This window comes from Schistocerca americana, chromosome 11 (genome assembly GCF_021461395.2).
Source record: "Schistocerca americana isolate TAMUIC-IGC-003095 chromosome 11, iqSchAmer2.1, whole genome shotgun sequence".
Lineage (NCBI taxonomy): Eukaryota > Metazoa > Arthropoda > Insecta > Orthoptera > Acrididae > Schistocerca > Schistocerca americana.
The window spans coordinates 38,635,370-38,661,489 of record NC_060129.1 but is presented as its reverse complement, the minus strand read 5'-3'; the positions used below and the strand labels follow the sequence as shown (position 1 = coordinate 38,661,489).

At 43.4% G+C, this 26,120-nt stretch overlaps 1 protein-coding gene across 4 annotated transcripts in view; it reads left to right on the top strand.

Moving 5' to 3' along the window:
• LOC124554056 (zinc finger protein 729-like) overlaps nt 1–26,120 on the top strand; it is a 294,084-nt gene that overhangs the window by 26,460 nt on the left and 241,504 nt on the right. For all 4 annotated transcript variants that reach the window (XM_047128095.1, XM_047128093.1, XM_047128092.1 and 1 more), the window contains 2 exons: nt 2,533–2,595; nt 22,983–23,075. In XM_047128095.1, the coding sequence (XP_046984051.1) occupies nt 2,533–2,595; nt 22,983–23,075 (156 nt within the window). The remainder of the gene's footprint in view (nt 1–2,532; nt 2,596–22,982; nt 23,076–26,120) is intronic.

The window sequence follows — 26,120 nt, the reverse complement described above, 5'->3', positions numbered from 1 at the left end:
TATTATCATTATTTGTGCTAGTATGTTAGTATTATTGTAGGCAGTTAATTAATAGAAAGATCAATTAATAAGATGTTGCTGTATTCTTTCTATCTCCTGCCCAGCTCTTCAAGGCATCCTCTTCACATACACCATGTTGCTTCATTATTTTGTCGATATGCTCTTTCTGAAAGTAAAGTGGTCTACTTTATTTCTATCAGTAAGGTGACTTCCAATCAAAAATTATTCTTTGACTGCTGATTATCTAACATTCTCAACAGATGTTGATATCAGTTTAATGATTTTCTTCCTATGCAATACTGTTTCATTTGTTCTCATTCCAGCACTTACTTCAACATTACAGGTTTTTCAGTCTTGATATGCTGGTGCTGCTCCATAAGAAATCTTTCTAGAACTTTGTCTTTTGAGATCAGCAAGTAAAACCCATAGTTTTGATCCATAGACTAGGGCTGGTTCAGCCTGTCTGTAGCCTACGCTCTTTTTTTACTGTTAGAAACGTACTTGCCCCACCAAAAGGAATTAATGAAGTTAGAAAAGTAATAAGCAGTGTGTGTTTTAATAATTTTATCATAAATAAGCATTCTGTGAAACAAACAGTTTTGATGTAACTGTTCCAGACATTTAATGATTCTGATCGTAATAGTAGTATGAGTGATGTGGCACTTAACAGTCCAGTTCCTGCTTCCCCACACAGTTGGTGTACACTGTATTGTGTCGTTTGATATGAACAACATTGATTCCATTGTTTGAGGTAGTAGCTGTGTTACTTTATTTGATTACACTACCATTATATGCATATGAAGATAATGAAGCTAGAAAATATGATTGAAAACAATGGCATAGGAAGAAGGCTGAAGTTGAAGATCGTAATGAATTTTCAAAGGTGTTGTCATTAATCAGTCTTAATTTTTTGCTGCCTCCCATTGAAATATACACTCCTGGAAATTGAAATAAGAACACCGTGAATTCATTGTTCCAGGAAGGGGAAACTTTATTGACACATTCCTGGGGTCAGATACATCACATGATCACACTGACAGAACCACAGGCACATAGACACAGGCAACAGAGCATGCACAATGTCGCCACTAGTACAGTGTATATCCACCTTTCACAGCAATGCAGGCTGCTATTCTCCCATAGAGACGATCGTAGAGATGCTGGATGTAGTCCTGTGGAACGGCTTGCCATGCCATTTCCACCTGACGCCTCAGTTGGACCAGCGTTCGTGCTGGACGTGCAGACCGCGTGAGATGACGCTTCATCCAGTCCCAAACATGCTCAATGGGGGACAGATCCGGAGATCTTGCTGGCCAGGGTAGTTGACTTACACCTTCTAGAGCACGTTGGGTGGCACGGGATACATGCGGACGTGCATTGTCCTGTTGGAACAGCAAGTTCCCTTGCCGGTCTAGGAATGGTAGAACGATGGGTTCGATGATGGTTTGGATGTACCGTGCACTATTCAGTCTCCCCTCGACGATCACCAGTGGTGTACGGCCAGTGTAGGAGATCGCTCCCCACACCATGATGCCGGGTGTTGGCCCTGTGTGCCTCGGTCGTATGCAGTCCTGATTGTGGCGCTCACCTGCACGGCGCCAAACACGCATATGACCATCATTGGCACCAAGGCAGAAGCGACTCTCATCGCTGAAGACGACATGTCTCCATTCGTCCCTCCATTCACGCCTGTCGCGACACCACTGGAGGCGGGCTGCACGATGTTGGGGCGTGAGCGGAAGACGGCCTAACGGTGTGCGGGACCGTAGCCCAGCTTCATGGAGACGGTTGCGAATGGTCCTCGCCGATACCCCAGGAGCAACAGTGTCCCTAATTTGCTGGGAAGTGGCGGTGCGGTCCCCTACGGCACTGCGTAGGATCCTACGGTCTTGGCGTGCATCCGTGCGTCGCTGCGGTCCGGTCCCAGGTCGACGGGCACGTGCACCTTCCGCCGACCACTGGCGACAACATCGATGTACTGTGGAGACCTCACGCCCCACGTGTTGAGCAATTCGGCGGTATGTCCACCCGGCCTCCCGCATGCCCACTATACGCCCTCGCTCAAAGTCCGTCAACTGCGCATACGGTTCACGTCCACGCTGTCGCGGCATGCTACCAGTGTTAGACTGCGATGGAGCTCCGTATGCCACGGCAAACTGGCTGACACTGACGGCGGCCGTGCACAAATGCTGCGCAGCTAGCTCCATTCGACGGCCAACACCGCGGTTCCTGGTGTGTCCGCTGTGCCGTGCGTGTGATCATTGCTTGTACAGCCCTCTCGCAGTGTCCGGAGCAAGTATGGTGGGTCTGACACACTGGTGTCAATGTGTTCTTTTTTCCATTTCCAGGAGTGTACTATAGTGAACTCATCACCAAGAATTTTGAACTCAAAAGATAAGAATTAACCAGAACTACTATTTAGTTGTTGGGAAGTATGACAGTTGGGCTTCATATATGTTATACATTTTATATAATATGGGAGGACTGTGACTGCTTAAATGTATTAATTACAGTTTGTTATTTTTACCACAGGCCCAAGTTTACCCATTCAGCATGAATGTAAAAGAAGAGTTGGAGGAGGGTGCAAATAAAGAGGTAATTATAGAATTTATATGACCACATGGAACTAATCATTGCTGAGTTGTGGTGAAAATAATGAGATGGTTATCAATTGTGTGTGTGTGTGTTCACTTTAGCAGTCCTGTGTTTACTTTAATGTAAAGATGACAAAACTTAAGGTATTATAGTATGCCACAGGTTGGAAATGAGGAAACAGGTAAAGTAGAACATTTTGTTACAGTATACCCATATGGATTTAAACATTGCCTTTGAGCAGGTGAAGTAGTTTAGCTTGTGAGTTCATAGAATTGCTTCTTTACATTATAAGCACAAATAAGAATTACGTGAGATTGCATTGATGAAGTTATATGAAAATTGGTACGAAGTCCCAAGTTTCAAGCTATGGTTTCCTGTTTTAATTAGTAGTTCTCTTAATAGTTCCATGTATGTGAACTCCAGCATTGTATGTTTTTATTTGTCATGCGATACTGCTGTGACAGTAACAGAATTATTCAAGAAAAACCAACACAAAGTAGTGCAGAAAAGGGAGGTTATCATAACCTACTGAGTAGAGATTAAGATGTCTGTGCATACACTGCAGGTGTTGTGGACAGGCAGTCTTGTGAAGTACTTTTGAGCAGTTTTCTGAAAGCTGTGGTAAGCTGCTAGTATAGTAGCCCACACAAAATTAAAATACTTTAGACCTTGTAACTATGAACAGGCATGTCCTTACAGACGGTATTAGTGCACAGAGGGGTTAGTGATCATGATGCCAGTGCAACAACAATAGTAAATGAAGTTACTGAATCTTTCAAGAAGGCTAGTTGAATAGATTTGCTAGAAAGAGCAGGGCTAGTAGTTGTTAGCATCCCATGCAGGCAATGAGTGAATATCATTTACTTCCAGTATGATTTACATAGAGAAATATTTGCAAATGTTAAATGGTCTGTAAATCACACACTGAAAAAGTATGTGGTGAGTAACTGGATTACAGACAGAAAAGACCCACATGACAAAGTGTAGTTAGCAGATTCAGGTACACAAAAAATGGTGCTGAACTGGCCCCTCTCTGCCATCCAAATTGTTCATTTATGGAACAGTGGTTTGTCGCACGTATAGAAAAAGGTAGAGGTCAGTCCAGTCTGTTAGAAAAGTCACAGGAAATATGTGCAAAACTACAGACATACCTAGTTGGTGTAAAAATCTTCTTGAATGATTTTGTGATTCTGTATGATGGTTCTTGAAAAAAAAAAAGAAATTCATCTGCAAGAATGGATATGGATCCCATAATTACTGGTCATGTGAAACTATTTAGTCTGCTTATTCACAGTGCTGCCACAATGCAGTCAGCCTGTAAAATGAGACCATAGTTCTGAAGCAGTATCTGTGGGAAAGCTAGCAAAATTGATGTGCCTTTCAATGACACAGCACTTCTGCTATGCAGTTAGTCATTACTTTATGCCTTAAATTACATGAAAACAGTAAGATAACATTAGAACTGAATGGTGCAAATTGATAGGTGCGAAGTACCTGCCATTGCCACATTGTAAACTGTAAAAGTACCTTCTCTTGTGATGATGTCCAACAGTCATAGCTAATCCACAAAACATATGGAATGAAAATGAATGTTTGCATAACTGCCTACTTATTTGTGGCAAAAAGTATTTTATCTATAGTTATATGTTGGCAAAAAAAAATATTATTGAGTCTGAGAATCCTACTTTTGCTACTGTTTGGGCTTTACCACCAATAGCATAGGCTTCCATTTATTGCACAAATTTCATCCATATTCATTCTTGCCCTTCGTCTCCCCTCCACTCTTCTGATGCTACCATACCAGAGGTGTGTAATCTGTCTTTTCAGTGTACATTCCATGGCTTGCTAAATATTTCAAGGGTTTCTGCTCAAGGTTTCAGCCAGCTTTGTTCCAAGAGTATTTTGAACATGACAATTTTCTTGGAGGGCATTACATTCAGGAGCTACGGATACATCAAGAATTTACTGTTCAATATTTTGATGGTAATATGGTCTTTACTTTTTATTCAGTCTGTTTTCTGTATCTCCGCACTGACTAGCATGCATTCATCAGAGGACCTCAAACTATTGCCTAGCCTAAAAAAGCTTGCTTTGTGTAGTGCATCCCAGACCCATTAAGTATTCCTACAATTCTCCACACATGTCTAGCAGTCTGCAGTCGGGACAGTCAAAGAATCGATGAAGCCTTTGGTTGAGACCCTCCGCTCACCCCAAACCAAAGGGCTTGAATCAATTCTGGAAATGCTGATACAAACTGTGTACTGCAAACACTCCATGTGTAGCTCAGGGGCTCTTCACCATTTGTGCTACTTGTCCATATAAACTGAAGATCACATCAGAACCCAAATGATAGGCATTATGCCAACATGGGCCACAACTTGGAAACAGCCGCACCCTGCATGTTTGATAGCCACAGGCAGGACATTCTCCACATCTCGGATGAGGCTCCCTGGCAGACATATTCAGTACAAGTAGGATTCATTTCCAGGCCTGGACACCATTTCCCTAAGGAGTTCCATAATGAATTTAATGTTGGAGCTCCTGATTAACAAGCAATTCCCTCCCCACCTGTTGCTGTTTGGACCCTGGTGAATGAATGCCTGGCAGTCCAATCACACAGGATCAATGGGCTAGGCCAGCCTCCATATTCACTCTCTGCCTCAGTGCTAACAGTTACCACCCATCCCTCACCATTTGGTGAGGACAATTTGGCCACATTAGGTACACCACAAGGTGTCTTGACAGCAGAGCCATTGGGCAAAAAGGTGGCACCTTAGACATCCCATCTGACTTGTCAGATTCTTGGCCACTGCTACTACAGTAGGCAGCAGCCTGAATGCTGCTGAACATGGCAAAAAGCATCTTCAGCTGCTCTTTAGCTGAGGTCAGCTCCTCCATCTGCACACAGCGTGCACACGTTACGTCCATTCCAGCACTACTATTCAAGAATTAACTATAAAACACACAGAGAAAGCAATATATCTAACTTGATATTGTTGTGACGTTTCACCAGTGGAGGCTAATGCATTACTGCACTGTGTAGTTGTTCATTCAAAAGAATTAAGCTGTGTAACAGACCGCGTATACACTTTAAAGTTACTAAAATATGGGATTGCACCTTTTGACTACAAAGACATGGAAGGAATGTAATCATAAAAAGAGAGGGGGGAGGGGGAGGGAAGTGCTACATATGTATCTTGATTCTGAAACAACACCAAGTAAATTACGGTGTTGTTAGCGGTCAAATAAAGTACTGGCTTAATCTTTGTTTTAAGTAATGGTAACGTAATGCGTACATGCTAATTGGTTTTGATTGCTATGGGTGTAGTTTCAACCAGAATTTGGGTGCTCAATAATGCTACATTCAAGGAGCAGAGATTTTTGACTAAACAAGGTCATGAAAGTTAGCCCTAAGTAAAGTTACATATTTTTGGTTAAACATAAATGGAAGGAGTCACTATCACTGCAAAATAAATTTTTATTCATATCCAGTCTTCACACATCAAATATGCATGTGTTGTCTATATTCTTTTGAACATGTCCAAGGGGACAGACAGTATTTTGATCCTGCAGCCACAATGACTCAGGGGACAAAGGAAGTAGAGACTTGGGTTGTCTGTGGGCATTAATTTACGTGAATAGGGAGGGTTGATAGACACTCTAAAGAATGATACTACTACTTCAATAGTACCAGGTGAGTTTCTCACACTTGTAACTTTGCAGCTGCGAGAGGCAGCAAGGTTGAGCTGATCTGATGACTTCGACATGGTGCCACTTCCACGTTGATAGCTTTCTTTTTTATTGTAGCCACAGCTCCTTTTGATTCTGACATGTTAACTGAGCAACTGTCACAGCCTATACCCACACAGTTCCGCAGGGACAGAGAAAGGCTTTCCATTCTCCTTAGAATTGTAGTGCCTATACTTCACCAGTAATGCTACACTCTTCATCTTGACACACTTGAGGTTCATCGTCTTCCACATCATCTTGACACACTTGAGGTTCATCGTCTTCCACAACAATCCTTGTCTTTATTGATGTCAATGAAACTCAAATATCTTTTGTGTAATTTGACATCACCATCAACATATCTTGCAGCTAAACTCAGTTGGGCAGTGTGTGCTATGTCCGTAGCCTCATCGAAGATGATGCTGTAATAATGAGAATCTTTGATTTCCTCCAGTAATCTCGATAACATCACTGTTTCACAGCGTGAATTAAGTTCCTTACACATTCTTTTACATATGTAAGTGGCATTTGCTTTAGTGGTCTCAAGGTGATGGTTTAGTTGCAGCTCTCCAAAGTCAAGTCTAAGTCTTACAAGAGCTCTAAAGTTTCCCATGTTACTCACTATACTTTCACGATCATTATCATTTTCTAATAGACTCCCATTATCTGTATGACCACGCAGGGGAATATTTTGCTTTCCATGAAATATGATTGTTTTTATTATGGGTACAAGATGGTCTCTGTTTTCCCTAATGGATTTATGACATAAAGTTTGCATTCCTAGTTTAGAGATTTAATTTTGCATCTGTTGATGTTTCAACATGGTACTTGAGTTGAGAGTGAGTCTCAAGGTCACCATCTTTACCAGTAAGTTTGGCAAACTTTGTTACTGGTTCAGTCACAAGTTTCTTGGTGATAATAGATTTCTTTCCTCCAGCCATTTTATTATTCACAAAAAGTAAACAGTTAATGCAAAGAAGTCCCTTTTTAACTTGGGAGATCACCAGACATGGATACTGGTTAAAATGATTATTATGCACTTGTATACATTCAATCCGCCCTTCCTTGTTGTGCTTAGAACTAGGAAAGACAACCGTTTGCAGGTTTCCTTGGAGCTGTGAGAAGCTTGTGTTTTATATAATCAGTAATATCCTGATGGTGATACATCCTATTAATTGCCAATATCTGTGTGATTAAAGGAATCAGTCGATGAACTTCATTGTGGAACTTTCGACGAAATGCTGGACTCTGCCTTTACATCTGATGGGGTTTTTGCGGCTGAATGGTCACTAGAATCATCAGATGTTTCTACTTTTTTCTTTATTACATAGCAATCCATTTTATTATATTGTTATGATGTAGGTAAATTAGATGCAAATTATTCTTGAATAAATGCTTTATTCGCAATGAAAAATGCTTATCACTTCCAAGTTATCGCGATGATTGTAGCTTTGAAACTGACTACCTGGCAGCGACTCTGCTTCTCATATGTGGCTCGGTTGTTTTGAGAACATTCATGCCAGAATGTCAAATGTACTTTTGTCCACTTGTAAGTCACACTGGTGATGTCCTCCCCCCCCCCCTCCCCTGCTCCCCCTCTGAGCTAAGTTTTCAACAGGTGCTTTTCTAAGTCACATTGCAGTGGCAGCTACAGCAGAGTAGAGATTAACTTCGAAATTAGTAAACGAGTGCAAGGCTCTCACATTCCCACAAACAAGGAAAAGCTAAATACAGATACAGATAGAGAAAAGCTTACAATATTGGTTTCCACACAGAAAGACACAGTAAAAGGAAATTAACGCAAATATATTTATGCACCTGCTAACACTGCAACTGCAGAAGTGCTGTATTTTTTCCGCTTACATTGTACCACTCAGTTTTTTTACAGCAAATACCATGAAAATCTTTCAGTTGAGTGGTCCAAAAACAGAATTTGTTATGCCACTGCTTTTATAGGGATACATTTGAGATACTGGATATAGTGGATGCAGAGAAAGTCCACCCATAAGGTAGGAGATTTCAGAAAAATCATGGAAGAACAAATATGGATGTGACAAGAGGGAAATCGCTGTAAACTTAACTTTGGTGGCTTGCATAGATATTCACTGACAGCTATAATTGTACTAAGAGTGTGACTGCATCATTCCACCATTTGACTAGTAAAAGTGAAGGAGAGTAAACCAGCTGTGAATTTGTACTCTACTGCACATAAAACAAATGGTCACTGCTTTTTACATCAAAGGCCATTCCTTGTGCCTGTTAATTATCATGGAAAATTTGTCTTTAGTTTTGGGTTCCTAGGACAATGACAGTGGGTTTCCAGATGGCATATGTGAGTTGTTTTCTGTGACTTCTGAAGGATTGCTAGTGGTGCAAGCAAAACGATTATATTCATTGTTATTTGTAAAGATTTAGGACAAATTCACAATTACATTCAATTACAAGAGAATTAAATTTGTAACTTACATAGCATTCATAATTCATCACATCACTACCATGACTGTGACACTGGAAAGAAGCAGAAAGTTGTCATATCTTACATGTCTTACATTTTGTACAATAATGATATGGCATTGTTTTTCAGAATGAAGGAAGGAAAACTATTTAAGGAAAACTAGTGGACTTCTTGCTTCACCTGGGTATGCATGTACTCCAATTCTAACCTCCTCGACCGCCATTACCTTTCACTCCATGCCTCCCCCCCCCCCCCCTCCCTCCCCAGGGGCCTTTTAGGGTGATTCATTGGCTGGAAAGGTCCAGGTGATGGTATACTGATGTGATGTGCAATCGTAGATCTCTTCCCTCGCCCCCCCCCCCCTCCCTGTGGTGCTTAAAGTGTTGGAATTTAGGCACATCTTTGCATTGCAGCACTAACCTCATCTGTAGAGACTGTGGATGAGTATCGCCTGCAAATGCCCCATGTGCCTCTCCCTCCATCTGTGTCGACTGTGGAAAGCACCATACTTTGTGCTCACCAGATTACACTGTTTTCTAGAGAGGGAAGAAGGAACAAGAATACAAGACTCAGGACAAACCAACTGACAAAGAGGCCAAAAGGACATGCAAGCATTTGCCCCCAGCATGTACACAATGTCATATGCTACAGCTACAAAGACATTTCCCCTTTGCTGGTGATACTCTTGCCTGTTACTCTTTCTGTAGTGGGCCCTCAGGGCCACTGAACCATCCCTGCCCCCCTGATGGTTTGGGGGATCCCCTTTTGCTGCTTTTTCCACACCTGCTTTGGGATCGATAGCTTTCCATCCACCAGGGATATTTGTCCCCACCTTCCAGCCTGAGATGAATAAGCTTCTTCTGGCTTCTGTTGCCAAGAAGGTGTCCTTGGGGACACTTCCTTCCCTGGGTTGCACTTACCAACTGGACACCAGCAAGCGGCTGAAAGAACCACAAACTGTTGGTCGCACTGCTTCATGATCATCTTTGCCTGAAACTGATTCAGAGAAGCCCTTGGAATCATCAAAATCCTGTAAGGAGAGAAAAGACAAGAAAAGTGTTTAAAGGAGAAGGACCTTCCAGTGGGCCCACATACTAGCAGACCTGAGCTGTTCAGCTCCTGTGGCCAAGGCAGGGATTCCAGCAACCCCTTAGACCCTAGTTTGAATCACACAATGGTACCCAGAAAGGAGTTCGCACATATGTTCTGGATACACTGTATATCAAACTTTTGCCTCTTGATACAGCTTTGGAGGTTGTGGCTGTTCAGGTAAGTGCATTTCGGCATAGTACTATCTGCAGTGTGTACCTCCCTCCTGATGATAAAGCACCTCATGAGATATTGTTTGCATTGGTTTCTCAGCTCCCCCATCTTTCCTAATCTTGGGCAATTTCAATACATGTAACCCTTTGTGAGCTTTAACCATGATCACTGGCCAGCATAAGGACCTCAGAGGCTGACTGGCACAACTTTCTTTGCCTCTTAAATACTGATACCCCCTCACATTTTGGCATGGCACACCAAGTTTTCTTGGTCATTAACCTTTTCATTTGCAGCCCTTGGCTTCTCCCATCCATCCACTGGGGAGTTCATGACAACCTGTGTGGTAGTGACCAATCCACAATCTTCCTGTCCCTCCCCCAGCATCATTGCCCTGGATACATGCCCAGATGGGCTCTCAACATGGGTGACTGGAGTGCTTTTGCCTTTGCTGTCAGCCTGGACTCCCTGTCGCATGGAGGCATCAACAAGGAAGCCCAGAATATAATTACAGCCATTCATTTGGCAGCTGATTTAGCAATCCTCTGTTCCTCGGGCCTGCTCTGACAACAGAGTACCTTACCCCCAGGGGGTCTAGAACTCTTTTGTGGATATGTGTGTGGCAAGCATGGGGCCCCGAGCTAGTGCAGTTCTCCTTCCTTTCCAGGCTGCCCTACCCCCCTTCCCCATCCCTACTCGTCCCCAATCCTTCCCCCCCCTACCTCCCCTTCACACTCCCTCTTCTTGGGAGTAATGTATCGAGCCTTCGTCCAGAGATGGACGTTTGAAAACTCCAGGATCCTGTTTCCTTTGTTTTTTCTCTATCATCACGCTTTTTTTCTCTATTGGTCTTTCCCTATGTTCACTCTTCTCCTTGCTTTCATGCACTTACTTCTATCTCTGCCTCATTCTCCTTGCCCTATTCTCCTTGTCTTCTTCTCTGAGTCTTATTGTCCGCTTCAGCATTTGAGATTCTCTCTCTCTCTCTCTCTCTCTCTCTCTCTCTCTCTCTCTCTCTCCCTCTCCCCCTCCCCTCCCCTACCCTACCGGGCCGGCCCGGTACGGTAGGGGAGGGGGGGGGGAGAGAGAGAGAGAGAGAGAGAGAGAGAGAGAGAGAGAGAGAGAGAGAGAGAGAGAATCTCAAATGCTGAAGCGGAGAATAAGACTCAGAGAAGAAGACAAGGAGAATAGGGCAAGGAGAATGAGGCAGAGATAGAAGTAAGTGCATGAAAGCAAGGAGAAGAGTGAACATAGGGAAAGACCAATAGAGAAAAAAAGCGTGATGATAGAGAAAAACAAAGTAAACAGGATCCTGGAGTTTTCAAACGTCCATCTCTGGACGAAGGCTCGATACATTACTCCCAAGAAGAGGGAGTGTGAAGGGGAGGTAAGGGGGGGAAGGATTGGGGACGAGTAGGGATGGGGCCGGGCCGGGCCCGGGCCCGGCCCGGCTAGGCCTAGGGTAGGCCTAGGCTAGGCCTCTACCCCCCCTCCCCTCCCTGTGCATGTCTGAAGGCCAACCCACGCGTTCTCACGCATAGCTGGTGACGGGGTAACGCGTAATTCCCCGCCCTGGGTAGACAAGTAAGGCACACATGTACCCCTGGTAAAGGACAGGCCCAGGGAGGGGTGATTGCCTGAGCTGTTACCTTCCGAACGTGCCAATTGGTCCCCCCGTCCGTTTCTCGGGAGGTGTGACCTGAGGTGTGAACAATCACCCAAGGCGGAAGTGCCCTCTGAGAGGGCCCCCACAAGGAAGGAGCACACCATCGGAGACACTGGCAATCTTCGGGGATTCATCTGCAATGGATTTCTCTTCTTCTTCTCTTCTTCTTCTTCTTCCCTTTCTTTTGCCCAAAAAAGAAAGCTAGATGCGACTCCTGTTCCAAAAATTCTACCACCAGCAAGTTTCTTGTTGTCACCAGATCTGGCAGTCATGATCTCTCAACAGTCAACCCTTTCGTCAATCAGAAGGGTGTAGATGCAATTCCAGGACCGGTGAAATCTTGTACTCGGTTGTGCAACGGTACCTTGCTGTTGGAGACAGAGAGTGCCTTCCAGGCCCAAAAATTACTTTGAGCAATTCTCTTACACACATTTCATGTACAGGTGGAGGCCCACCACACCTTGAATTCGTCGCGTCGCATCACGTGGCGTGGTGTATACCAGGTCACTCGACGTACTAACAGATGAGGAGATACTGTCTTTCCTCTCTGATCAGGGAGTGACGGCCATCCATCAGGTCATGGAAAGGGGCGACAAGGACCTCATACCGACCTGAACCATATTCCTGACATTTGACAATGTGCAATTACCTTCACGAATTAAAGCGGGTTATGAGATCATTTCTGTTCAGCCGTATGTACCCAGCCCTACAAGGTGTTACAAATGTCAGCGGTTTAACCATACACGGTAGTCTTGTTCAAATCCAGCTAAATGCGTTACCTGTCCACCTCCATCCCCTCATTGCGTCAATTGTATGGGCGACCATGCTGCCTCCTCTCGCGACTGCCCTGTCTACAAAGATGAGAAAAGTGTACAGGAAACTCGAGTAAAAGAGAAGGTGTCAGCCTCAGCTTCTTGCAAGTTGTTCAATAGCAGAAAGCTCACTGTGCTTCCGGCAGGTACATACAGTACCGTTCTCGCCTCTCCTAGGCCTACCAGGGAGGTAGCTACATAGACATGCAATCTAACATCTAGTGATTCGGTCGTCAGGTCGGTCAGTGCTAATATCGCCCGATCAACGTCTCCTCTTCGTCCCACCAACCCTAAGGCTCAAACGTCATCTGCTATAGAGTGCTGCAACGCGCAATGTTTGACCGAACATGGCCTGCCTGTTGAGGGGGGACCGAGCTGCTTGTGTCCGGCCCCATACAACTCGGCTCGGCCACATACTCGCCCCATGTCGGTTATCCGTGTGTCCAGAATCTGAACAACAGAGCATGACCGATCACCACTGACGTCTCACCTCACCTCGCCCCGGCTTGCTGCACTGTACTGTACAAATCCAACGCCTCTCTCTCTCTCTCTCTCTCTCTCTCTCTCTCTCTCTCTCTCTCTCTCTCTCACACACACACACACACACACACACACACACACACACACACACACACACTCTGTATTTATGTCTGTCCCTCTCTCTCTTTTAATACAAAAGTAACGTTTCCAAGAACGAGTACGTGACACAGATAAATACATAAAGCACTTGGAAAGTAAAATGATATTTCAATACAATCGCAGATAGGAGATGCAGCAATTGTATGTCTGGAAGTGTTAGTTGGCTACCTGTCAGGCTTTTGATGCTGTTTGGTATGTGACTAAAGACTTTTGTGGCAGCATAATTTACCCCTTTCTGTGCCAAAGTCAGATTTAACCCTGCATAGTGAAGATCATCCTTTCTCCTGGTGGTATAGCGATGCACACTGCTCTTACTTTAGAACTGGTTTGGATTATTAACAACAAATTTCATAAGTGAATATATATACTGTGAGGATCCCTAGATCCTTAAATAGATGTCTGCAGAATGACCGTGGGTGGGCTCCAGCAATTATTCTGATTACACGTTTTTGAGCAATGAATACTTTTCTACACAACGATGAATTACCCCAGAATATGATGCCATACAAAAGCAGTGAATGAAAGTAGGCATAGTAAGCTAATTTACTGAAATTCTTATCACCAAAATTTGCAATAACCCTAATAGCATACGTAGCTGAACTCAGACGTTTCAGCAGACCATCATTGTGTTGCTTCCAGTTTAGCCTCTCATCAATGGACACACCTAAAAATTTTGAAAATTCTACCTTAGCTACAGACTTCCGTTCAAAGTCTCTATTTATTACTGGAGTTGTGCCATTTACTGTACAGAACTGTATATACTGTGTTTCATCAAAATTTAAAGAGTGTCCATTTGCTGAGAACCATTTAATAATTTTGTGAAAAACATCATTTACTATTACATCACTTAGTTCTTGGTTTTTGGATGTTATTACTATACTTGTATCATCAGCAAAAAGAACTAACTTTGCATCTTCATCAATGTGGAATGGTAAGTCATTAATGTATATCAAGAACAGTCTCACTCCATACTTGATAGCCCCCCAGTTTGAGGAATCAGCTGTTGTTTTAACATTACATGAACTACTTATTTCAACTTTCTGCATTCTTCCAGTTAAGTATGAGTTAAACCATTTGTACACTGTCCCCCTCAAACCATTATGATTTAGCTTATCTAAAATAATTCCATGATTTACACAATCAAAGGCCTTTGAGAGATCACAAAAAATACCAGTGGGTGATAGCCGGTTATTCAGAGCGTTTAGTATTTGATCAGTGAAAGCGTGTATAGCATTTTCTGTTGAAAAGCCTTTCTGAAAACCAAAATGACATTTTGTTAGTACTTTATTTTTACAAATATGGGAGGCTACTCTTGCATACATTACTTTCTCACAAATGTTTGATGGAGCTGTCAGAAGAGAGATTGGTCGGTTGTTGTTGACATCCGACGTATCCCCCTTTTTATGCAATGGTTTTACAATGGCATATTTCAGTCTATCGGGGAAAACACCCTGCTCCAAAGAGCTATTACATACGTGGCTGACAATCCTACTTATCTGTGAGGGACAAGCTTTAAGTACCTAGCTGTAAATGCCATCAATTCCATAAGAGCTTTTACTTTCCAGTGAGTTTGTTATTTTACTGATTTCAGAGGGAGAGGTTGGTGGAATTACAGTTGTTTCAAGCTGCACAGGTATGGCCTCTTCTATTAGTAGCCTTGCTTCATCTAGTGAAGATCTAGATCCTATTTTCTCCACAACATTTAAAAAATGATTATTGAAAATATTTTCAATTTCTGATTGTTTGTTAGTACACTTGTCATTCAGTTTTATGGCACTAAAGTCTTCCTGTGCTCTTGGTTGCCCTGTTTCCCTTTCAATAATATTCCAAATTGCTTTAATTTTATTACCAGGTTTACTGATCTCAGACATGATGCACATGTTTTGGACTTTTTAATAACTTTTCTTAGTATCGGACAATAGTTTTTATAATATTGAACAATTTCGGGGTCAGTACTCCCTCTTGCTGTTACAGTTCTCTTTTACAGTTGCAAGATATTCTTGTTCCTTTAGTTAGCCAAGGTTTTTTATATGTTTTCCAGGAATTATGTTTAACTATTGTCTTGGGAAAACAATTTTCAAATACCCTTAAAAATGTATTGTGAAATAAGTTATGTTTCAAGTTTGCATCGGGTTCTTTGACATGTCTGCTTAAAGTAGAGGGATGTAGCATGACATCTGCCACGTTAACTTCTCGTAATGCGCACATGGATGTATTAATTCTTGACCTAATTCTCTGAAACCTTTACCGGAAACAGCATTAAGAGGTCTCATATCTTTAGCACACATTGCAACATATTTTGCTGTAATATTAGTTTCTGTTATTGCCGGTATCCCTGAAGGAGATGTATCTTTGTAAAGTTTCCTTCAACTGTGTGTCTTTAAATGAGGGGTTCCACACTGGAAACTCAATAATGTGGAGCAGTTAATGCTTGATACATACCCAGTAGATGCACTGTTTTTGTCTACAACCAACAGAAATGTACTCCATAGTTGGCTTTTTAGACCTTCCCTTTCCTTCTATGTGTAAACATTGGTTTCAATCTTATTTCTTACTGCACTAGCTTCCACAAGCTGCATGATTAGAGAGAGAGACACACACACCACAAATGAGAAGCCCGTACTGACTGCAGTCTCACACAATAATGACACGTGTAACGTGTTTGAAGTTACGTGCTACATAATCGGTCATGAATTTTATGTTCCGCCACCAGAGCTAGTGGGGGCAGCCTACCCAGTTAGGGTGTGCTCGCCCCATCTCGTATTTCGTGCTCATGTACTCAGTCATGCAGGACTCTAATCTGCTACTGCTAAGATGAGGACCTCTAAATCAGATGCTTGGACCTTCAAAAAAGAACCGACATGCAAAGATTTCTTGCATACACAAACTTCACAGCCATCAAATGTTCTTTCGACAAAACATAATTCTTCAAAGAAGGCTCATAGAAAACAGTTCTCCATCTTTGCCAGGCACAATAGCTGGTAGCCTATCATCTGGCCTTTCACTGGCGTAGGAAGCTGCCCCTCCTGACCAGCTCAGGAAGGTGGCAGACACAACTGTTTAGTTGATGGACCATGACTCATCACCTATCGATTGCAGCAGCAGTGCTCCCGTGAAGCCAGGCCCTCAGCGGCCATCGAGGTGACCCTTTCTTGTTTCTTCTTTTTCTTTTCATTTGCATAATGGCACATCTTCAATGGAACACTCGCGGCATTCGGTCTAACCGAGAGGAACTAAAATTGCTCCTTCGAATGCACTTCCTGCTTGTCATAGGTCTCCAAGAAATGAAGTTGAACCCATGCAATCATATTGACCTGGCACACTATACCTCTGTGTCTTTTGACCTACCCCGTGGCAGGTATTCCTGCTCATGGAGGGATGATGTTGATGGTTCGGGATGATGTCTACTACAATCCAATCACATTGCACACAGATCTGCAGGCAGTTGCAGTCCGAATTACTCTCCCAACTTTCACATTTCCCATTTGTACTGTTTACACTCCATCGTTGTCTGCCTTTACTAAGGCAGACATGATACAACTGGTTGCTCAGCTTCCTACACCATTTTTGTTGGTTGGAGGCTTTAATGCCCACCATCTCCTTTGGGGCTCTCCAGCATCCTGCCCCAGAGGCTCCCTCTTGGCAGACCTTTTCAACCACCTCAATCTAGTCTGCTTAAATACTGGTGCACCTACCTTCCTTTTGGACGCAACGCATACCTATTCCGACTTGGACCTCTCAATATGCACTATCCAACTTGCACATCGGTTCGAGTGGTATGGTCTGTCTGACATATACTCGAGCGATCATTTCCCGTGCATAATCCATCTCCTGCATCATACGTTCCGCTAGCTGGAACCTCCCTGGCGACCTTCCACGATCAAAACTTCTCCAGCTGCGATAGTCAGGTTGCATACCTCACAGACATTATTCTCACTGCTGCTAAATATTCCATCCCTCGTACTTCCTCTTCTCCACATCGAGTCCCAGTCCCCTGGTGGACTACAGCATGCAGCGACGCTATTCGTGCTTGGTGACATGCTTTACGCACCTTCCAACGCCACCCTATGATGGTGAACTGCATCAGTTACAAACTACTCCATGCACAATGTCGTCGTGTTATCAAAGAAAGCAAAAAGGCTTGCTGGGTGGCTTTCACCAGCTCATTCAACAGTTTTACTCCTCCTCCGGTAGTCTGGGGTGGTCTGCGCTGGCTATCTAGCACCAAGGTCCACTCCCCAATTTCTGGCCTGACTGTAGGGAATGAAGTCCTTATGGATCCTGAGGATGTCTCAAATGCTTGCGGCCGCTTTTTCACGGAGGTTTGGAGCTCTGCCCATTACCACCCTGCCTTCCTCCCCCAAAAACAAGCAGAGGCACGGCCACCTTCTTTCCAATCTTTGAATCGTGAAAGTTCACCGTGCGGGAACTCGAAAGAGCAGTCGCCCGGTCCCAATGCTGTGCTCCAGGGCCCGATGGTATCCATATTAAGATGCTGAAGAACCTTTCTCCTGCAGGTAAAGGCTTTCTTCTTCACGCCTAATCGCATCTGGAGTGAACGTCATGTTCGCACACACTGGCGCGAAGCTTATTGGGCATTGCCGCTTTAGCCACTGCTACCTGTTGTCTGGTGACCCCGCCCCGCAATGCCCCTGTGGTCATCCATTGATGGTGCGCCATATTTTATTGTCCTGTCCCTGTTTTATTCACTCCCATGTTGTCCTGTGTCTGCTGTCTACCTTACAGGGACCTTTAGCTGATGACTCTCGAGGAGCTGCTTGTGTCCTTAGTTTTATTACATTGACGGACTTGTCCAAAGAGATCTAACTCTTTTACTTTGTTTATCTGCATCTTTGCAACTACATTCTGGTGTTGCCCCCTTGCATTTTTCTACACTATTAGTGCACTAACATTTGTAACTGGGCGCTGATGACCTTTGTAGTTGAGTGCCCTAAACAAAAAAGAGTACCTTGGCGATCATCAGAGATTGCTGAGGCCATTAGTGATAGTAGGCAGGCTCTCCAGCACCATAAGTGGCACTAATCAATGGAGCATCTTATTTACTTTAAGTGGCTTCATCCCCAGTTCTGCCATCTGATGAAATGTTACCAACAAGAATGCTGGGAGCAGCATGTTTCAACCATCAGACCACCTCTCCTCTGCAGGTTTGACCTAAGATGAGATTTCTCTACGTACACCAGACACTAGTAGGTGTATCTGCTGTTGCCTTGAAATTGCACTGTCTTCACTGACCCGTACACCATTCCCAAACATTTTGCTCTGCATATGCTCGAGTCTCAGCATCTGAGAATTATCAACCTGTCTTTCATGTTATCAAGCAATGATTAGAGCAAAAGCAATTATCTTTTACTACATGCTACCTGGAGCTGTATAAAGCTCCATTCATTGAGTGGGAATTCATCAGTGTCCTAGTCATCTGTGCTGATACAGCACCAGGGCCAGGTCATATCCACAACCAAATGATCAGGCACCTATCAGTGGATTGTCAGCATCATATCCTTGCCATCTATAACTGGATCTGGAGTGTGGGCCAGTTCCCATTGCAACAATTACAAAGCATCATTGTGTCACAGTGTTGAAACAGGATAAGCACCTTTAGAGATGAGCAGTTCTCACACAGCAAGTGTTACCAATGTTCTCCATAAATTTCTTGAATGCACAGTGAGCTGGCAGCTGTGTGGCTCCTTGAGTCTAGGGGTCTTCTGGCTGCATCCGAGTGTGGCTTTCGCCAAGGCTGTTCCACTACTGATCTGGTTTGCCTGCAGTCTGCCAGCCTATGAGCTTTTGCCCAATGTCAATGCATTATTGCCATCTTTGACCTGCAAAAGCTGTATGACGCCAGGAGGTGAGGCCATATCCTTGCAGCCTTACACGAGTGGGTTATGTGGGAGACACTCCCAATTTTTATCTATAATGTCCTGTCACAGTGTATGTTCTGGGTTCTAGTCCATACTTCCCACAACACTCCACATACCCAAGAGAATGGACTCCTGCAGGGCTCTTTACAGTGTGTCCTTGTCTTTCTGCAAGCCATCAATGGTCACCTCTAGCTGTGAGGTCATTAGTATCACCATCCTTACAAGCTGACTATTTGGGCCTCTTACTATTGCTCCTATAGTGGGGGTGCCACTGAATGTAGACTGCAAGGCACCATATGAAAGATGCTGTCATGGGCACTCACCCATGGATTTTGGTTTTCAGGTGCCAAGACCCATGTCATGGTTTTCTGTCAACATCGTACGGTTCATCCACAACCAGAACTATATCTTCCTGACAAACTACTCAATGTGGCAGGAACTTACTGTTTTTTAGGACTGGTGTTTATTTCTTAGTTGACATGAATTCCCAGTATTTTGCAGTGTAAGTGAAAGTGCTTGCTGCACCTCAGTACACTTTGTCTCCTGAGTAACACCAGCAGAGTGCACTGCCCGTCTGCAGCTTTACAAAGCCGTAATACAACCCTTTCTTGGTTATGGGAGTCTGCTATATGGTTCGGCATCATCCTCAGCATTGTGTATACAGGATGTACACCACTGTGGTGTTTGATTTGCTACAGGAGCCTTTTGAAATAGTCTTGTGGACAGATTGTGTGGAGGCTGGGATCCATTCATTGTGTATCCATTCATTGTGTATCAAGAGCCAACAACAGCTTCTCAGTTATGTTACCTATGTTTGCAACTCTCTTATGCATCCAAACTATCATCCCTTCTTTCCAAACACGGAAACCCATCTTCCATAATGGCGGCCCGGTTCAGGGATTTTGATCGCAGTCCACACCCTGTCCCTCCCCTCTGAACTCCAGTTATTTCTTCCTCCACCTCTCCTCTGGGCCCACTCATGTTCACCTCTGTGGAAAACCCATTGGTCACATCTTTTTCTTGATCCATCATGAGGTCCGAAAGACACGGTCCCTCCTGAGGCCCTCTACAGCTAATTTTCCTTGCCAGAAGCTGTAGAGTTGGTAGCCATCTCTCATGCTCTTAAGCATATCCTTTCCACCACTGGTGGGTCTTTCATCTTCAGCAACTTCTTGACCAGTTTGAAAGCTTTCAACCCCCTCAGCATACCTTGGTCATTGCTAACCAGTAGTCCCAGTATGCCCTTGAGCAATGTGGATTCTCAGTGATGATTGTTTGGAGTCTGGGTCATGTTGGGATCCCTGCGAACAAACTTACTGATAGCTTGCCCAAATGGGCTACCAGTAAACTGGCTCTTGTAATCAGTATCCTGGAAAGAGACCTCTGATCAGTATTACGCCATCAAGTTTTAGGAACCTGAAATACGGAATGAATCACTGTGACTTCAAACAACCAGTGATAAGAAGACTATAAATCTATGGAGGTCCTCCATGAAGGCTCTCACAAGCATTCTGCCATCCTCTGCCAGCTCCACATCAGCTGTATCTGGTGGTCTCATGGTCATCTCCTCCAGTGCCACACCACTGTAGTCATTCCCATTCAACAGTGGTCTACATTTTGCTGTACTGTCTAACCTAGCCACCTTGTGGCAGAATCTTAATCTCCCTGACGTGCTACCCCTGATACCACGGTGGCTGACTTAGTTTTATATCTAATTCACGAGGAGGGTTTTTATCGATCTCTTCAAGGGAGGGCAACTTAACATTTTCGGGCAATTGATGTAAAACACATCCTCTTTCATAGTTGTATGGTTACTGTCTACACTGGTTGCTGCTTGATATGTAAGAAATATTTTTGATTGATATTTTGGGGTCAATTGCTTATTGTTGTACCTGCATTCAAGAATAAACTCAGCTTTGGTTTCAAATATCAGACTTGTGCACCATATTTTCTTGCTGCCTCTTTCTAATTGATGAATATATGTGATTATTAGTGTTGTGGCCTTGGCAGCTTCTACACAAGTTTCAAAGTGTCTCTCTCTCTCTCTCTCTCTCTCTCTCTCTCTCTCTCTCTCTCTCTCCCCCTCTCTCTGGCGCCTCCCTCTCTCTGGCGCCTCCCTCTCTCTGGCGCCTCCCTCTCTCTGGCGCCTCCCTCTCTCTGGCGCCGTCCACCTCTCTCTGGCGCCGTCCACCTCTCTCTGGCGCCGTCCACCTCTCTCTGGCGCCGTCCACCTCTCTCTGGCGCCGTCCACCTCTCTCTGGCGCCGTCCACCTCTCTCTGGCGCCGTCCACCTCTCTCTGGCGCCGTCCACCTCTCTCTGGCGCCGTCCACCTCTCTCTGGCGCCGTCCACCTCTCTCTGGCGCCGTCCACCTCTCTCTGGCGCCGTCCACCTCTCTCTGGCGCCGTCCACCTCTCTCTGGCGCCGTCCACCTCTCTCTGGCGCCGTCCACCTCTCTCTGGCGCCGTCCACCTCTCTCTGGCGCCGTCCACCTCTCTCTGGCGCCGTCCACCTCTCTCTGGCGCCGTCCACCTCTCTCTGGCGCCGTCCACCTCTCTCTGGCGCCGTCCACCTCTCTCTGGCGCCGTCCACCTCTCTCTGGCGCCGTCCACTCTCTCTGGCGCCGTCCACCTCTCTCTGGCGCCGTCCACCTCTCTCTGGCGCCGTCCACCTCTCTCTGGCGCCGTCCACCTCTCTCTGGCGCCGTCCACCTCTCTCTGGCGCCGTCCACCTCTCTCTGGCGCCGTCCACCTCTCTCTGCCACCCTCCCCCTGTCTGAGAGAGTCATGTAGGAACAAGACACAGAACCCTAGATGATTCAATTTTTTTGCTATTTCAGTTTCTTGCAGACCCATTAAAGGCTGACAGCGCTAGTGTTTGGGTAAAGCAAGATCTCGATCTGAAACTACATGCTGATTGATCTGAGCATAATGTAAGTTTTCACACATGCACTGTATTGTGCAGTAAGGATGTCATGACACAAATACGGGGTATTAAAGCTAAATTTTCATGGATGGTGAACAATTGTAAACTATGATACCAGCTATTTTCAAGAATGTTTGTGGTCTTCCAGTTGACTCTAGTGAGCTATGTTAATTGTAGGTTATTACCAATAGTATTTTAACAACACTTGTAACAAGGATATGTTTACAAACCATTACCCTTGCATTAATTTTTTATTATGATTCTATGTAATGAATGCCTTAAGTACATATTTGGTGTCAACAGAGCAAGGAAAGTCTTTTGGAAGTAATTGTTAATCTTGTTACACGTCTCTGTGTCACAGTGCTATAACAGATGATGTGGAACTATATATCATGGATATTTTGTAGAGTTCCCAGTCATTATTCAATGTAGTATTTATATCATTACTGAAATCCTGCTTTCGGTGTATGTAATTCTGTAAGATTTTCATCGAGTACACGTCATAAGTTTCAATTGTTTCCTAAAGAGCAGGCACTGAAAATATGTGGTGACAGAGCAAGAAGCTGTGTAAATAGCATTAAATTTGGTTAATTTTGCTGATAATGTGTGGAATGCCATGGTCATTTGATTAATAACCAAAAATTCCTCTTGTTTATGGGTTTACAGCTGGAAGATTATTTGCATCTATTTATTATTTGAGTTTAATTTTGAAATGTTGCCACATTCGTATATCAAGTTTGTATATGGGAGTACGACCATCCGATAGAGCAGGCCATAGTGCCTCTGAAATCAGAGTGGATTATGTGACAGGAAAAGAAATAGAAAGTCTGCCAAATAAATACTACACAATGGCTGATAGCAAAATCAGAGAATTGATTTGGTTGCATTCTGACACTCACCCTTCTCAGTCGATAAGAATCTCTGAAGTTGGATGATACTCATGAGAGAGGAATAGGGAGAGCTGTCATATACACACAGAAGTTACCAAGCAGCTATAATTCACAGACTGTTTCTGTCTTTCAGTCCATTGAAGATCCATTGGGAATATCATGGTCCACTGATTTTATCAAGGAGGATCCTGAATTAAATTTGGAACTGAGTGCAGCTGAGAATATTGTAAGTATTTACATGTTTGATGTATTGCCTGTAGTCAAGTAATAAGTCTTTGTGTAGAGTAAAAGATGCATTGCAATGAAATTGTCACAGATTGCCAGTTTTCTGGAACTTGTTGCTGATGATAATTGTAGAGTATTCTTGTATTCCTGCACTTGACTTTCATTTCACCTGTTACGTGCTGACTGTTTTAAATAGAAATAGAAGTGGAAAGGGACAGGTAGCTGGTATAATCATGTTTTTTGTAGCCCTTGTTGATATCAAGTGTATTGTATAATGGCTGTGTGCTATGGTCACAAAATTCACATTTAGATGAAGTGTAAGTTCTAAAAGTGTAGGTCATTTGAAAAATATTCCTACTTTCAATAACTTCTGATAAATGCAGTTCAAAAGATCATTGGCTGTTCTTATCTTTTGTGTGAATCATAGTTATTCTTACATTTGTCCTAAAAAATTTTTGGGTTATGAAAAAGAGAGGGAAAATTTGTGTGTTGCAGATCAGCCCTGATACTTTGGCCAAAACCTGTTCATATTGTGGCAGCTTCTGTGGTGCCTGTTTTATTAGTTATAAAATTTTCAGTAATAGAATAACTCTGTATATGGCTTTTGGTGAATGATTGTACATAGATAAAGCCATGTATGACCTCACTATTAGAGTCCTGGCAGATCTAAAGAAGAAAGATCATTTTTTTTTCAGATGCTTTATGACCTGGGTAAGAGAAAGAGATGCTCACATTGATAAATATGTCACAGGAGTGAAATTAGACAAAGATTGGGGAACATTTAACATACAATTGCAGAAGGTTAGGTACTGGCTCACTCTTGATCTCATTGTTCATAAACAAACTTGTTGCAGTTACAAAGCATTCTTCGGGCACAAAATGTTGGCTTCTTCAACAAAGAAATGTGTGGTGATTATACAAGCATACAGGTCAAGGAAACAAACGATCATGCTAGGAACAGCTCACATTATGTAAACGAGTGTCGCAGAGACTCATGTTATGCCATTTTAAACAAATGAAAGGGATGCATTGGCATCACAAGTAGGCAGGACAGTAAGGGAAACAGTAGTAGTGTTGTTCCATAACAAGGGTTTTACAGAAATGAGAAGTCGGGCATGTGCAAACGAGAAGCTACACCAAAACAATGAACTGTACAGTGTCCTAGGGCATAGCTGTAGTTGTCAAAGTGGCTGGATTGTAGTTGGTGACCACTTACCATGAAAATACAAAAGGCCATACTGGCCTTCGTATGCAGCCCAAGAGATCACAGGTCAAACAAGATGTCTCCATAGCACCAGGGCCAGAGGTTCAGGGATAGTGTTCACTGCATGGAGTGCTGCTCCCATAGCAAGTGTGCAGAACAGTGTGTTTCTAGTTGTGTGGCCTGGAAAACCATGTCATGTGGTTGACACTGAAATCACTGATGTATACCCCCCACTTGTTACTTTGAAAATACGTAACTTAAATTAAATAGTCGTAGACACCTGATCCAAATCTACGAATAGGATGTGTGACCATAAGAGTGAGCCTGAGTGGCACATGCAGTTATGCAGTGAACATCTTAGCTCTGTCAGCCAGAGTGACACGCAGTCTTTGTGGTCTCAGGAGCATAAAATGCTAGTGCTTAAAGATGCAGAAAAATTGGGCTGACCATCTTGATACTGGCACATGGCCAGCAATATTCTGTATTAATTGTGGAATTGGGGGAATTTTTTAAAGTAATTGCATGAGAAGCTAGTGCAAGATAGCAAAATAATACTTTGCTGGAGAAGCAATTAAGTGGTAGGCTGCCACATCTGTTACTGGTAGGTTCAAACAGTACACAAGTGTTAGAGATGCTTCAGGAACTCAAATAAGAACTTCCAGAAGAAGGTGACATTCTTTCGAGGCATACTATTGAGAAAATTTAGAGAAATGCCATTTGAATGTGATTGCCGAACAATTTTGTTGTTTCCAACATACATTGCATGTAAGGACTATGAAGATAAAATTTGAGAAGTCGGGGCTGATATGGAGGCGCATAGACAGTCTTTTTCCCTCGTATTTGTGAGTGGAATGGGAACAAAAATGACCAGCAGGGTTATGGGGTACCTTTCCCAATGCACCATTAGCTGGATAGTGGAGTATCGATGTATGTGGAGATACTTGGTAAAATAAGTAGCTGATTAATGTAGTAGGAGCAACAGTGATATTTTTTATAGTAGTAAGTGTACATTCACATACCTATAAAATAATCCATTAGCAGTTCCCATAATTAGCAGTGTGAGTAGATTAGCACTAGTCACAAACAGCTGGTTGTCAGTATACTTCAGAGGTAAATTCCTGTGGGAGCTTCTGCCTTAAGATTTGCAGCCTGGCTCACCAACTTACATCCACATCTTCGTTTATGGAATGCAATGTGTAAATCAAGGAATGAACAAATGAATAACATTCACACCCCATCTCTAGCCAGAGCAGAGGTTACAGTGTTGAAAGCAAATTTAATTTTATGAAAAAATTTCTGAGACTTTCAATAATAGATGCAACCCATCAAGACAAATTACCATATTTTACTGAAAGAACTTATACCTGTATAAGCAATTCTTCAGGATGTTTAAAATCATCAGATTTCACAAAGCTGTAACTTTGTATTAAATAAAGGTACAGAATTGGGGTCTGATTTTTACTTCTATACATGCCTGCAAAGCCTTTATTTACAAAGGAACCATATGATCTTCCCATTGATTACAATTTGTGTGTGTGCACATATGATTTTATGGTGCTTTTAACAGCTGTGTTTAGGATCAGATTCATCATTTACTGATCACAAATATCAAAATTCTTTTCAACACATTTAAGCAGCCATGCGATAGAATTGATCCATGCATTTCCAAGCATGTCAGTTTAGGAAACTCACTGTTGTTCGTATGTAGTATCATAGTTCATCCAGTGATGGTGGAAGAGGAGGCACATAGGTGGAGCCTTTCTCAAACTCCTGCCAATAAGAGATAGCATACTGTGAGATGAAGCAAATTTCCAGGGCAGGTCTGCAGCCACTTATAGCTGA